At 37.2% G+C, this 15313-nt stretch overlaps 2 protein-coding genes and 1 pseudogene across 3 annotated transcripts; all 3 read right to left on the reverse strand.

Moving 5' to 3' along the window:
* Positions 1-1036: 1036 nt before the first annotated feature.
* On the reverse strand, positions 1037-3187 carry LOC106382184 (G-type lectin S-receptor-like serine/threonine-protein kinase RLK1). The gene is made up of 2 exons (XM_013822157.3): positions 2593-3187; positions 1037-2108 (listed from the first exon to the last, which is right to left on the reverse strand). The coding sequence occupies exons 1-2, from the start codon at positions 3103-3105 to the stop codon at positions 1224-1226; spliced, it is 1398 nt and encodes a 465-aa protein (XP_013677611.2). The 5' UTR covers positions 3106-3187; the 3' UTR covers positions 1037-1223.
* A 90-nt stretch (positions 3188-3277) lies between these two features.
* Positions 3278-6216, reverse strand: LOC106382185 (annotated as a pseudogene).
* Positions 6217-11019: 4803 nt separating this feature from the next.
* LOC106382186 (agamous-like MADS-box protein AGL8) lies at positions 11020-14705 on the reverse strand. Of its 2 annotated transcripts, NM_001315931.1 has the most exon segments (9): positions 11209-11285; positions 11288-11387; positions 11492-11601; positions 12522-12563; positions 12692-12733; positions 12863-12962; positions 13293-13357; positions 13469-13547; positions 14415-14610. In NM_001315931.1, coding segments are annotated over 9 exon segments (726 nt in total). In that variant the 5' UTR covers positions 14600-14610; the 3' UTR covers positions 11209-11282.
* Positions 14706-15313: the final 608 nt, after the last annotated feature.

Genomic DNA, 15313 nt, shown 5'->3' on the forward strand with positions numbered 1-15313 from the left:
ATTTAAAAAAAACATAAGTAAAAATATTTTCAAGTTAAATAAAATCATTATACGAGATATTTACCTTTAGAAATAGATTGTTGATTTTTTACAATGACATATAAAATAATACAAAATAATTACAGTTACATCGTATTGTTGATGTACTTCATGTTTATATCACTTTAGATGATTTTTAAAATTATTCATAGTTAGAAAGGTTCATAATTTGAAATAATATACAAGATATATAATCCCGGAAAATGATTTATTTAGTTTATAAAAGCATATAAAATAACATAAGATAATTACATTTGCATTGTATTGCTGATGTACAATATATGAATGTGTAAAGTACATATAATTATATATGATCGTCTAAAGTAGAGATCCAATGTACAACATATAATTGTCTAATAGATAAAACTCTCGTATATTGGTTATATCTAACTTGAGAATATTTCAAATTATGATTTTCTAAAAAAAAGAGTGTTGTTTTTAATTCCTTAAGTATTTGAAATCGGCAGTTTTAATACTCAAGTATTATATGCGCATATTTGTTCCCCAACTAATCATTGACTGCGCAAAATCATGATTAAAATATTCTACCGTTAAAAAGTTGACGAAACCGTTATTTTTCCGTTCATCAGTTAACGGATGACTATTTTGTTCCCAATTTTGCGCAGTCAACTATTAGTTGGGGAATAAGTATGCACAAGCAATACTTGAGTATTAAAACTGCCGATTTCAAATACTTCGGGAATTAAATGCCCATTTTCCCCGCAATAAGATACTATTATTACGATCTTTTGGATTTCATTCATTTTTAATTATTTTTAGAATCATAAATTTTCATTTTCAAGCCGAAATTATGAAATCGCATTAAAATCACACAATCCTACAATAGTGTCTCACACATTTCCAGTTTAGTTATAAAATTGAGTTATAATTTCGCATCGTTATAATTTTGTAACTAAACCATAATGTTAATACGTAATCTTGAAATCAAAACTACGTTATGTAATTACGAGATAACAATTTTTATAACTAACAGAAATCAGACAAAATAAGCTATGATCAACTTGTCATGATGATGTTCTTGATTTTGTGAGCTTCGTACACGAAAACTAGATATACCTCGATTCGCTTTCTCTTTAAAATTCTGCCTTCCACAACAGAGATAAACATATAACTTTTTAACCTTAGTATTAGAGAGGGGCACGATATCCTGAAGTTCTAACATATCAGGATCGTGATCCAAGTTTAAGAACCTTAATGAATGTATCTCTGTCACCATTCGTATCTCTAATGCCATAAGACAATGGAAACTTCTTCTTCCAACATAACCTATCTCTTCCAAGCACCACAGCTCCACAAAAACAGTCCTTGAGACAAGTTGCTTTACACCTTTCTTCATCATAATTTGAGTACCTCTTGTAATCCCCTGACGGCCAATTTGTCATCCTCAAAGTCACAAACTCGTAAAGATTTGCATCCTGGTCCTCTGCTGCTGTTTGGTTACTCTCTCGTCCACAAGTTTGCATCTCAAAATCAGGTTTACAATCACCATACTCGTCACTAGGATCCACCAACAGAAACCTCTCGGGGCATTCACATCTTGGCCTATGGTTATATCCTAAAATGCAAATATTATTAAACCCACAAGCTAGATTCCCAAGCTCATTAGCATCAAGATACGGTCCAAACGTCTTTGCACATATGTTCTCCGGTTCAGACCAAGCCAGAGACCATCCATTATCACTATTATTAACCCCTTGCCTCTTGGGATGGTAGTACTGAGCGAAAACCCCGTCGAAATGTAAAACGGCACGGTGATAAAAGTCTTTGGACGGTACTGGATCTTTATTGTTGACATAGAATCTCGTTGTATTGTCTCTCATTACTACATACATGTAGCCTGTCTCGTTGAAAACCAATCGATTCCCGGGATTATGAGGGTCTTTTGTGTTACTTGAGTAGTACGAAAAGTATACATCTGTTTCTGCTAGCGTCTCGCTGTTGAGAGTAAGAAGCTGGAGATCTCCATCGTCAAAGCGTAGCCTGAATCTTCCTTTCTGGAAGCTAGTCTCTTTGAGGCGAGATGAGAGATTCCCTCTAACTTCAATACTCTGCATCATCATCACCATACATCCGTACAAATGTGATGTTTATACTTAAAATAACACATAAGTAGAATAACATAAACTTATAGGTTAACTCTGAGATTATGTTTGCGTTTACATAGTAAAATATTAATTTTCTACTTATAAGAAGATTATTTTTACGTTTTTCGTATTTTCGTTATAAATATTTGCAAAATTTAAACACAAACACCAATCACTGCATGGAAAAAAAAAATGGAAGGAGAAAATTTGTAATGTTGAACTGGTTATATTTACAAATTTTCTCATTATATGAATCCATTAAAAATGGTACTTCCTAGTTTTAAAATGCATATCATACTTCTGTATTGATATTTAAGTCATTTACAGAATTAAGGCATGCTTACAAAATATCAATGTAAAACAAACTCAAGAGTAAGGAGAAATTTGATGTCACAGTTGAGGTCTATGAGATATTAAAACTATATGTCATATCTTTATAAAGACTTACTTGAGTAGGTAACAGAGTGTCTGTGGGGTTAGCGAAGCTAGACCATAAAGCTACATCTGAATCTTCACTTAACAGACGTAAGTTTCCGGCGTCTGTTATTAGCCCGCGAGAAACAGAGCTCCTAGTTTGAGGAAGTGAAGAGCTCCAGAGTTGCTGACCTCCAGGGTCAGTAAGGACAAGACCACGATCTGCGGTTAGCGTAACCTTCGAACCATCAGGGACAAGACCGGTGGTTGTGTTGACGGTTTGTGCATACCACACAATCTTCTTGTCAGGAATCTTGTCGAACCATATGGAGAGAGTGAAACCATCGTTTGGTTGAATCTTGCGGAAGCCAAAAGCAAAGTCACCAGAAGGGGAAAGCCATGAACTGGAGAATTGTTGGGATTCTGAAGCGGTCAGAGATTCTCCGACAGGAACAGATCCGCTGATGATGTTCTGAGACAAAACGACAAGTACTTGTAGTTGTAAAACAAGAACAACTTGGAGTATCCAACAAGAGATAACACCCATTTTGTTCAAGCGAAGATGTAGAGATGATAAGAGTGTTTGTTTGTTTGTTTGTGTGGTGATATGTTTGTTACCAATCAAACGTAGAACAAGGGATAAGATGACTTTAGGGCTTTTTAATTTCTTAAAAAAAAAAAAAAATTATTTCTAAAAAGTAAACGAAACAAACTTTGAATAGTCAGAGAAGTCTTCTCTTGATTTATTGGCACTAAATGAAAAATATTACACATACAAATGTCTATATATATATATATATATATTCAAACACATGACACCGGACCAGAAGAGAAGGTACTATAAGGAAAAGGGTTAGGAGGATCATGAACTTGAGCCACACCATCAAGCATCTGCGTAACATGTCTCATGTTAGGTCTCATTCTTGGCTCTTCTTGTATACACCATATCCCTATTTTCACATATCTCTCTACCATCTCCATATCGTCAATGGCATCCAAATCGTCTTGGATCAGATCGTCCAACCTCCTATTTTGGTAACAATAGTATGCCCAATCAATGAGAATCACGCTGTCCTCAAGATCGACGGCTTTCTTGCAGCACACGGTTTCCAAAAGCATTACTCCGTAGCTATAAACATCTACTTTGGATGTAATGGGACTGTTCCTGAACCACTCCGGTGCGACATACCCTTTCGTTCCGCGGATGTTCGTGAGTGTATGTGTTTGGTCCATCATTAGAAGCTTTGCTAGACCGAAATCCGAAATTCGAGGGTTGTAATACTCATCTAAGAGTATGTTTTGCGGTTTTATGTCACAATGTATGATCTGCTCGCTGCATTCTTCATGTAGATACAAGATTCCACGAGCAATCCCAATTGATATTCTTCTTCTATCTTCCCAGCTCGGTCTCGGACGCCTGAAGAGAAAATTGGCTAATGTCCCGTGAGGTATGAACTCGTATACAATCATTCGGCTGTGCCCTTCGTTGCAGAAGCCAATTAGCCTCACTAGGTTCTTGTGGTGGATCTGGCCAATCACTTTAACCTCATTCTTGAACTCTTTCTCGTTTTCTTGAGCAACACGGTCTAGTTTCTTGACAGCCACGGTAACTTCAGAATCATTACTAAGTTTTAAAAAACCCTTGTAAACAATCCCAAATGCTCCTCTCCCAAGCTCCTCCATGAAATCTCCGGTAGCTGCTAAGAGCTCTCCGTCGTATGTAAAGACTCTCAGATTCAACTCAACTGCAGCAGCTACACCGATATCTCCACCTTGGTTAGGTTTCTTCTTTGCCGTCTTACTCCTTCCGTACAACGCAAGGAATATGAAATTCACAAAAGCTGAAGTTCCAAGCAAAACCGAACAAGCGATGATTAACCAATCCCTGTCTTTCCCTCTATCTTTAGCACTTGGAGCATCCGCGCCGCCGACTTTTAAAACCTTAATGAGTGTATAACTATTACGTGAATCATAGTTTTCACCATTAGGAGATCTCTGACCATAAGACAATGGAAACTTCTTGGCCCAACATACTCTATCGTTTCCAAAAACAACAGCAGCACAGAAACAATCGTCAAGGCAAGCTTGTCTACACCTTTCCTCATCATACTCTTTGTACATCTGGTAATCCCCGTACGGCCAGTTCGTGCGGTCAACACGAATAAGCTCGTAAGTATTGTTATTACTTGGTCCACAAGTCTGCATCTCGAAATCCGCCTTGCAGTCACCATACTCATCACTAGTATCCAATAATGAGAACCTCTCTGGACACTGACATTTTGGTCTGTTTGTATCTTCCAAACTGCATATACTATTAAACCCACAAGCTACATATTCCCGACAGCTATATCGGGCTTGCTGATCCGACATATATTCTCCGGCACAGCCAAAACTGACTCCCACCCGTTACTTCCTTCCCCTTTGGAATGAGAATATTGAGCAAAAACGCCATCGAAATGTAGAACGGCACGGAGATAGTCGTCTCTAGAAGACACGGAAACGCTTTTAATGAATCTTGTGGAGTTGTCACTTAGAAGAACATACATGTGGCCTGACTGGTTGAAAACTATTCGAGTCCCCGGGTTAGGTTCCTTTGTGTCGGTTTTGTAGTACTGAAAGTATACATCTCTTTCAGCTAGAGTCTTGGAGTTGAGAACGAGAAGCTGAAGATCGCCGTTGTCAAATAGATGTAGCCTGAATCTTCCTTTCTTAAAACTTGTCTCCGTGAGGCGAGATGGCAGATTATTTCCAATCTCTAGACTCTACATACCAAACATCCATCCGTTTATATATATGCGTACAATAACGAATCAATGCTAAAACCACTACCCCTCCGTGACATAACATGTGTTAGGTTTATTTAAAGCTTAGGTTCAGTTTCATTTTGCATTGGTTCGTGTTAGCTCCGGCTCTCAGATTTGGGATATAAACAATTTAGTAAGGTTTCAATAATTCTTTTTTATAAATTTGGAATTTTTGCCTATGTAAATTATTAAAAAAAATTTGGAGACCATAAGCCAATGTTTTATTTCTCCAATACTCAAAGACCCAAAATACCCCTATCCGAATCCAAACGCTCTTACTAATAATGGTAAAACTACTACCCTTTCCTTCTTGCAATCACTAATGAGAAGACTCACCTGAGTAGGCAACAGAGTGTCGGTGGGGTGATCAAAGCTTGACCACAAAGCCACGGTGGAATCTTGGCTGAACAGACCGAACTCTCCGACGTCGGTTATGAGCCCTCGAGAAACAGAGCTACTACTCGGAGGAAGTGAAGAACTCCAATGCAGTTGACCTCGAGGGCCAGTGAGAACCAAACCGCCATCTGCGGTTAGTGTAACCTTCGAACCAGCAGGGACAAAACCGGTGTTCGTGTTGACCGCTTGTGCGTGCCAGACGATGGTTTTGTCGGGAATCTTGTCGAACCATATTGAGAGAGTGAAACCATTGTTTGGTCTGATCTTGCGGAACCCTAAAGCAAAGTCACCGGAAGGGTATCTCCATGAGCTAGAGAATTGTTGGGACTCTGAAGCTGTGAGGGATTCTCCGACAAGAACGGATCCATTGATGATGTTTTGAGACAAAACGACAGGTGTTTGTAGTTGCAGAAGAAGAAAGAGATGGATTATCGACCAAGTAAGGAATCCCATTTTGCTTAACGAATGATGGTTGAGATTATGTGTGTGTTTACTTATAGAGTTAGGTTTAAGTTGATTAGTTCATTACAACAGAACGTATAAAAAGGGTTAAGAAGACTTATTGAATATTTTATTCTAAGTCAATTGTCAGATCTTAAAGAGTCAATAGTCTTTTCCTCCATACAATTCTGAAAATGTGGTCTATACGACTTATCTTCCTTGGGTTTGCCTTTAGGTGGCAAAAATGAACATTGATTCTTTTTTTTTTGAAAACTGAGTCTTTTAAAAAAAATTGAAACTCTTTGTAGTTAGTTTTGTTTGTAAGTGCAAGATGACACAACAATAGGTAATGCAAAAGATAAATCAAGAGACAAATACACAAGTAAACACCAATGCTTTTATTAGAATCTCTTTTAAACAATCTTTACAAGACTTGCTTATTCAGCTTTTACACGTCTAGTGTTAACACCCTAACACACGCTACTGAAAGATTCCTAAGCTACCCGCTTATGTCTCTTCTCCGTCAAGTACTTCAACCACTACTTCAGCACGACCCAAGAACACCTCCAAGAGCTTCTCTCTCTATAAGATCAGCCTCTGTGTCTCTGTCTCTATACAGACGACCTCATAGCTATCTTATAGTTATTCTCCATGTTCCCGAAACCCTAGTCTCCAAGGCAACATGTATGGACATTTTCCATATTAATAAGTGCAACTTTCTTTTTCTTGGAATGCACTTATTCCTCTTTCTTTAAGTCATAAACTTGTTCCTCAAGTTTCTTCCTCTTTCCATATCTCCAAGATACTCCTTTCTCTCCAAGTCTACACGACTCCAGCTCAACATCTTGACTCCTCATGGTCTTCACCACTCACTACGACGTCTGCTTCAGCAACTACGTCAGCGACTACTTCAGGGCAGACATCTTACATCTTCAATCTCCCCCTTTTAGCTTTGTGTGCCGATCAAGCACAACACTCTTCTGGTTCAGCAACCACGTTCCTCATCTGGAAACTTTCATACCAAATGTGCTTTTCTCCCCCACAAGATGTGCACCACACCATGCTTTTCTCCCCCATGAGATATGCATCCTCTGTACCAGAATATCACCATTCTCCCCCTGCTTGATTGCATACTAAGCTAAAACAGATGCTTAGATGTCAAACTTTACAGACCTACCGTATGTTTCTTCATGTATAATCATGACACAGCCCCTGCTGCAGCGGAATAACAAGTACTGCATCACGATCTGACGCACCTGTCGAGCTACCTCTCGACCCACTTCTGTTGAGGACCTGGCTACCTTCATGTGTTGTCTCCTTGACCATGAGCCCCTCCTCATCCACACCGAGTGCACTCTGCACTCGTTGCTACTGTTTTGGAGTGATTTCACTATCACACCCCTGAAGATCATCTCGCATCACTTCCTGATGCACTTCGATCTCCTTCCCCTTTGTGTCACAGACACCTCCGTGTCCTGACTCCACACTTGATGCTTCTTGATCTTCCTGAAGATCACTCCTAACAGAGCTGCATCCGTCTTCTGATGTCTCATCTTTGATCTCATCAAGTAAGCCACTCTTGGCTAAGGACACCTCTTCAACCCTCTTGGGTTTAGTGAACGTCTTGTTCACCTTTTTGGCCATGTTTCTGCTCTTCTCACGAGCAAAACACTCCACCTTCTTGTGTCCAACCTTCCCACAGAACCAACAGCACATCCGATGTTGCTTTTTTCTTGGTCTGACACAGTTGCTGATGCACCGATCAGTCTCCTTCCTTGTACCAGTTGCACAACCATGCTTCAGAACCTCCTGTCTGACCTTCATGTTGTTGCACTGATGTACTACTTTCGGCTTGTTACTCACAGCTACACGCTGTAGAACTTCCTGCCTTACTCCCTGTCGTACGTCCCGACGTACTTCCTGACAAGCTCCTTTGGCTCCACTTTTTGATGTGCTCCCATGTACGAAACGTGGCAACCCCTTCTGTTGTACTTCCTTAGTACTCTCAGCTCCTCGATATCCTAGTCTCCAATTCGCCTTGGCTGGTTGACCCATCGAGAGTATCTTATCCAACTCCTTGGATCCACTGTTGAGCATCCTGATCTGTTTGTGATTATCAGCCAAATCACGTTCCAGCATCCTTGCTCTCTCTTGTTCACCAATATCAACTTTCCTCAGCTTGTTATTTTCCTGCTCAAAAGACTCATTCTTCTCATTCACAGCCGCAAGTTCTTCGCGAAGTTCTTCAAGCAACTCGTTCTGCTTCTGAGCCATATCCTCCAATCTCAGATTCTGATCCTTGACCCTCAACCACTTGTTAAGCAGCACATGATACTCCTCATCATATGTGCTGAGATCTGAATCAGAGGACTTAATAGATCTCTCCTTGCGTGCACCAAATGCAACAAGGTTCTTTATCACCTTTCCATCTTCTTCAGACTCTGAATCATCAGACGACTGCAATGGAACTCCTTTCTCCTTCTTTGAGTTTGGACATTCACGCCGTGTGTGTCCAACACCTCTGCACTCAAAACACTTAAGTTCTCTCTGTTGTGCTACAGGACAGACAGTCCATATATGACCAACACCTTCACACTCATAACATCTAAGACGTTCTCTTCTTCTGCTATTGCCACGATCACCTCCCTGGCGACCATACTGATTCCACCCACCAAAGGAATTCATCATCTTACTCAGATTCCTAGCCAACATCCCCATGGCATCTTCAACATTCGGAGATCTATCTCCATCTTTGTCAGCAGCAAGAGCTATACTCCTTGATGCACCACCTGACGTAGAGACTGAACTACTGTCTTTCTCCATCTCTTGTGCCTTTAACATACCCACAAGTTTGTCAAACTTGAGCTCATCCGTGTTTGTAGGCATCTGCAAGACCACCTTGTGCGCTTCAAATTTTGTTGGAAGACAACGTAGTAACTTCTTTACCAGCTTCTTCTCCTTGTAATTCTTCCCAAGTACAAATGCTTCATGCGCCATACCACTGAGTTTGGCACTAAAGCTCGCCACATAATTATTATCAGACCACCTGAGATTCTCAAACTGCGACCAAAGATGATCTAGATGTGTCCTCTTGACACTTTCATCTCCTTCAAACGAATTCAACAGGATCCCCACGCCTCTATAGCCGAAGTACTCTCCTGAATCAGTTGAAACTGCTCTGCTTCAACAGCTCCAAAAATCACCGACAACGCATTTGCATTAAATTTTGATGCATTGTGTTCTGCCTCTGACCAATCCTCTTTTGGTTTAGGCTTCTTCTCACCTCCTGTGACTATGGTAGGCTCCTCCTAACCAATCTCCACAGCTGTCCACACATCTTCATTGATTCCTCGAATCATCTGCTTCATGCGAGCCTTCCAATGACCATATTGTCCGCATTCAACACGACCGCCTTCTGCACAGAAATAATCGTGTCCATCTTCACCTTCAGGATAACACCGGTAACTTAGGTGCCCCGCTCTGATACCACTTGTAAGTGCAAGATGACACAACAATAGGTAATGCAGAAGATAAATCAAGAGACAAATACACAAGCAAACACCAATGCTTTTATTAGAATCTCCTTTAAACAATCTTTACAAGACTTGCTTATTCAGCTTTTACACGTCTAGTGTTAACACCCTAACACACGCTACTGAAAGATTCCTAAGCTACCCGCTTATGTCTCTTCTCCGTCAAGTACTTCAGCCACTGCTTCAGTACGACCCAAGAACACCTCCAAGAGCTTCTCTCTCTCTATAAGATCAGCCTCCGTGTCTCTGTCTCTATACAGACGACCCCATAGCTATCTTATAGTTATTCTCCATGTTCCCGAAACCCTAGTCTCCAAGGCAACATGTATGGACATCTTCCATATCAATAAGTGCAACTTTCCTTTTCTTGGAATTCACTTATTCCTCTTTCTTTAAGTCATAAACTTGCTCCTCAAGTTTATTCCTCTTTCCATATCTCCAATATACTTCTTTGCTCTCTAAGTCTACACGACTCCAGCTCAGCATCTTGACTCCTCATGGTCTTCACCACTCACTACGACGTCTGCTTTAGCAACTGCGTCAACGACTACTTCAAGGCAGACAACACCAAAGACTTATTGAATATTTTATTCTAAGTCAATTGTCGGATCTTAAAGAGTCAATAGTCTTTTCCTCCATACAATTCTGAAAATGTGGTCTATAAGACTTATCTTCCTTAGGTTTGCCTTTAGGTGGCATAAATGAACATTGATTCTTTTTTTTTTGAAAACCGAGTCTTTTAAAAAAAATTGAAACTCAAACTAATATGCTTTGTAGTTAGTTTTGTTAGTTCAACTGAAACATTAACAAAGCAAAATATATAAATTATAGAATAAAATAATTTGTTGAAGAAAAATAAAAATATATATTTTAGGTTTTAACTTGGAAAATTATGGGTTTTGATTGTAAGAATCTACAACCACAGTTGTCACCAATGCTTCTTTTGATAACTTTATCGGAGAAATCCCAAAATAAAAATTAATGTTTTTCTAAATACCAAATAACAATCGGTTATTTGTAAATTGTAATATATGCTAAAGTTTGGTTGTTTTCTATATTTATTTGTACAACCTTTTCCTTTCTCTCAAGAATCATGATAATCATCTGTGACACGCTGTACCATGCGGTGACAACTTTAAAGGGCACCATAACGACTTTTCTTCTTTTTTTTTTGGTAAAAGCACCATAACGAGTTGATTTACAAATTACAATGAAAGCAGAGTTGAGAAATTTTGGATATAAGACTTTGTAAATTCATAAACCTATTGAGAACATTTACGAACAATATAAAATTGATAATTTGCTTTCACGAATTTATGCCACAGTAAAAGGAGAAGTATCAATACATCACTCATCAGAAATCATCACAACGATATGAATATTCGTTCTTAAGACACAGTGAATCTAGTAATAGCGTACGTACGTTCTTGACATTGTAATTCCGTCATTACAAATATATATATATCAGTATTAATAAAGAGTCAAGTCACCAAAAAAGCTGATACATTATGAAATTATTGAACATTAATATCATACTTAGGTAATTTTACTCATTGGTAGCAGGACGTAGCATCCAAGCTGGAAGAAGAGAGTTTGGTCCAATCAACGACGATGCACCTCCGTTCTCTCCCCCAACTCTCTCCACAAGGCCATCTCTGCCCATTAAATAATTATGAATCAGAATCTTCCATAGCTAGAGATGTATTAATCATAATCTAAATGTAATTTAGAATGCTACTGAGAGGGAGAGAGAGGAAACCTGGAGGAGGTTACGCAGTACTGGGGCTGAAGAACTGAAGAATTGTTGGAGCATTGGATTAATTGTCCTTCTTGCTGACCCGTGTTCTTCTCCTTTTCCTTCTCCTTAATCTATCATTATTATAGTTTTAGTCGTTGTTAATACTACAGATGTACGAATTGCATGTTTTGTTTCATATTTACTTACTATATATATATAATTAGTATTATATATTAGTATTATATGTTCTATACAGTAAAAACATAACCACTCTGAAGTTTACAAGTATAGTTGCGTATAGTTGAATATAATACCCAAAAGTTAGCAAAAGCAATAGATATTTGTATGTTTATCAAGGTTCTAAATATTAGATCAATTAATGTACCAAACTGTATAATATAGGGTCCGATTGGTAATGACTGTAGCTTTAGATTTTATTGCTGTAGAATTTTATGCAAAGTACTAAACAATTGCTTTGGATATTTGGCTCTGTAGAGCACTTGTACAGCTGTAGGTTATTTCAAGAACCGTGGTTTCAGAAAAAAAAAATAAAGCTTGATTGCTTTAAATTTAATGCTTTAAAAATAAATAGGGACGTGGATACCACCTATCAACTACCAATCACCCCCATAGTTTTGCAACTAATCGGTGTTTAGTTGGCTGTATCAAAAAGTACAAACGATTGTACTGTTAGTGCCTTTATATCTATGTTTTCAACATTGGTATTTATTAGAAATATTAATAATAAATAAATAATCACTTTGTATTGCTAAAAGGGTATTAAAAACACTACTAATAAATAAATACAAATTAACCACTTCTATTGCTGATATTTTTATAAAACTTGTAGAGAATTATTTAGTAAATTAATATTTTAGAGACATATGTTCATATATATATATATATTCTTATGCTATAGTAATATAGTTAAAATAATCTTTAGATGTAAAATTTGGTGAGATACTGATATAATATATTATTGTAAATTATTTCATTTTCAACCTTTAGTCCCGTTTTAAATTAATTATAACCATTTAATTCAAAAACTAACCTTTTTGAGAAGCGTATTATTGTGATCTTGCAAGGCCTTATCCTGATACATTTAAATGAAATAAAGTATTTTTATTATTATTCTTTTTTTTGTGGAACACAAATAAAATAAGCAAGTTATATATATATAAATAAATTGTTTTGATGATGTATCTAATTGAGACACTTTACTTTCTTCTGGAGCGCTGATATGGATTCGAACATAGCTTGGTTCTGCAAATATTACAAATTCATTAAACAAAACTATCACAGATTTCAGCTCAAACTCATAGCCAAAAACCTCACTTTTCGATCTAAATATTTACATAGACATGTAGATGTGTACTAACGTTCTCGTATTACCTTTCTTGACCTAATGCTCTTGATAGCAGCGTCGAGCTGATGCTCCAAGCTTTGAAGCTCCTTTAGGCTCAAGGAATCAAGATCTTCCCCCATAAAATTCCTGCACATTTCAGTTTTCTGATTAGTGATTACTGATGTAACCAGTGTACTTGTAATTATGTTACCTCGCTACCTATCTGATATTACGCCAAGTTTTACCATCAATTTTCCATACAGAAAATGAACATTGTGAGGATCCAAGACACAAATAGCAAGTCTAGTTTAACTTATGTGTAATGTGTTACGATTTTTTACCATTAGGACTAAGGAACCAAATTGAATAAGTTTACGTTAAACTGCGATTTGATTAAAGCACAGATTGATCTACAATCTTAATTTGACATAATGCACTTGAAGACGATATGGCACTACATATGTATTTATAATATACCTTTTATTCTTTTCAAGTACCTCAACTCTTGCCTTGAGCTTAGCATGCTCTAGAACCCAATTTTCCTACAACATTAATTGATATATATGATAGAAACTAGTTACTACAAAATATACATAACTGAGCAAGACTTATGAGTACATAAACATCTAGAAGAAACAAAGCTTAAAACTTACACTTTGTGAAATGTCTCGGCCAACAAGTTGTTTGTCTGAATATAAATAGCGATCATATCGCTCAAGTATCCTTTCCATGCTATATTTCAGAGAAAAAAACAATCAAAATATACTTCATTAATTTGATCCATGTATATCAGATTAGATTTCAAACGCGTTGTAATGTGTAACATTAATTTGTCACAAAGTGTTAGCCAAGAGCTTAATTACATTGTTTGGTATGCTGACAAAGGATCGCTAAAAGTTAGCATATAACACAAAAATGTATATAAAACCTGGCTTTGGTGAGTCCACGAGTCATCATAGGAAATATGCGTACAAATTCAATCTCAATTATCTGACTCGGTTATCTAAGCAAACGGTATGATATATATGTATATGATCGTACAAACAAATATATGTACACTTTAACTCAAAAAGATATATGTACAGACTCAAAAATGCATTTATATCAGTACGAACTTACATATATGTTATTATCCAATGGATTATAGCATATCCTTGTAAATGCTTATTCCATTGTTTCAAATCAACCTTTCTTTTGCTTTCAAATGTATGTTATTGATTAACTATTATACACGTTATATTCATATATTATCGTACGTGTCTGTGTGCACGTCCTTGCATACATCAAAAGAGGCAATCAAATCGTGAGTCTGTGTACTAAGTATCATAATTTCATGCTATTTTCTATACATAAACAGCTTTTTCATGCGTCCGTACGTAAAATCCCCAAAAAACCCTAATTTCTCGAGCCACTTCTTAGGGAAAAAACAAATCTACAGTAGATATGCAACACAAAGGGACAAGATTTAGATCTAGATTGAGACATTCGCTTATGAAACAAATCTTACTAAAAAATCAAGAAAGCAGATGGATAATAAGATCGATGTGAATATATAATATAATATATGGTTTACGAATGAAACCAATAGATAATAATTACCTAGAGTCAGTGGAATATTCGAAGAGTTTGTCTTTGGAAGAGAAGACAACGAGAGCAACCTCAGCATCGCAGAGAACAGAGATCTCATGAGCTTTCTTGAGCAAACCAGACCTTCTCTTTGAGAAAGTAACTTGCCTATTGATCTTGTTCTCTATCCTCTTCAGCTGAACCCTACCCCTTCCCATCTCTCTATCTTTTCTCTCTCCTTAATCTTCAAGAACATGAGAGAGAAATGACAACCCTGAAATGACCAAAGTATATATCTCTCTTTCTTTCCTATGTCTCTCTGGGTATCTTTTGTGTTAAATTAAATATTGTTATAGTTTTTATTTTTTTTTGTGGACTTTTGTTGGGTTTCGCGTGAGTTTACAGTGGCGCAAGCGTGTGAATAGTGACATAAGTGATGTGGTATAAATACTGTATGTTGATGTCACATAGACGATGATATTTGGGGATATAGAGAGAAAAGCCACATAGAGAGAGGAAAAGACCAGGGTGGGGACAAAGTTAAGGGCTGTTTGGTAAATAAGCCATATGATGTATTGTCGAGTTTTCATAGGTTGTTTACTTCTGTAGTAATAATAACTTGTTCGTTAGTTTTGTGCCTCCCCTTTGGCTAACGTTGTTTCCGTACCGTACGGTCTTTTTCTTGCCATTGCTTTTTTTTTTAAGGTTAAGAAAAAACATATCAAGAACTCAAATGTTAATGGGTATTAAAAGGAAAAAAGGATCCTTAACTCGTTACGTGTTTCCCCAGTAAAAGTATAAAAATGTTGAACACGACGTAAAAATATTTTATCAAGTACTTTTTTCCTAAAATTATCAAGTACTATCTTATGCATATTATATTCATAAAAACCAAAAATGTAAAACAAATTTTAATATTACCAGAAAATTAA

The sequence above is a fragment of the Brassica napus genome, chromosome C9 (genome assembly GCF_020379485.1).
Source record: "Brassica napus cultivar Da-Ae chromosome C9, Da-Ae, whole genome shotgun sequence".
Taxonomy (NCBI): Eukaryota; Viridiplantae; Streptophyta; class Magnoliopsida; order Brassicales; family Brassicaceae; genus Brassica; species Brassica napus.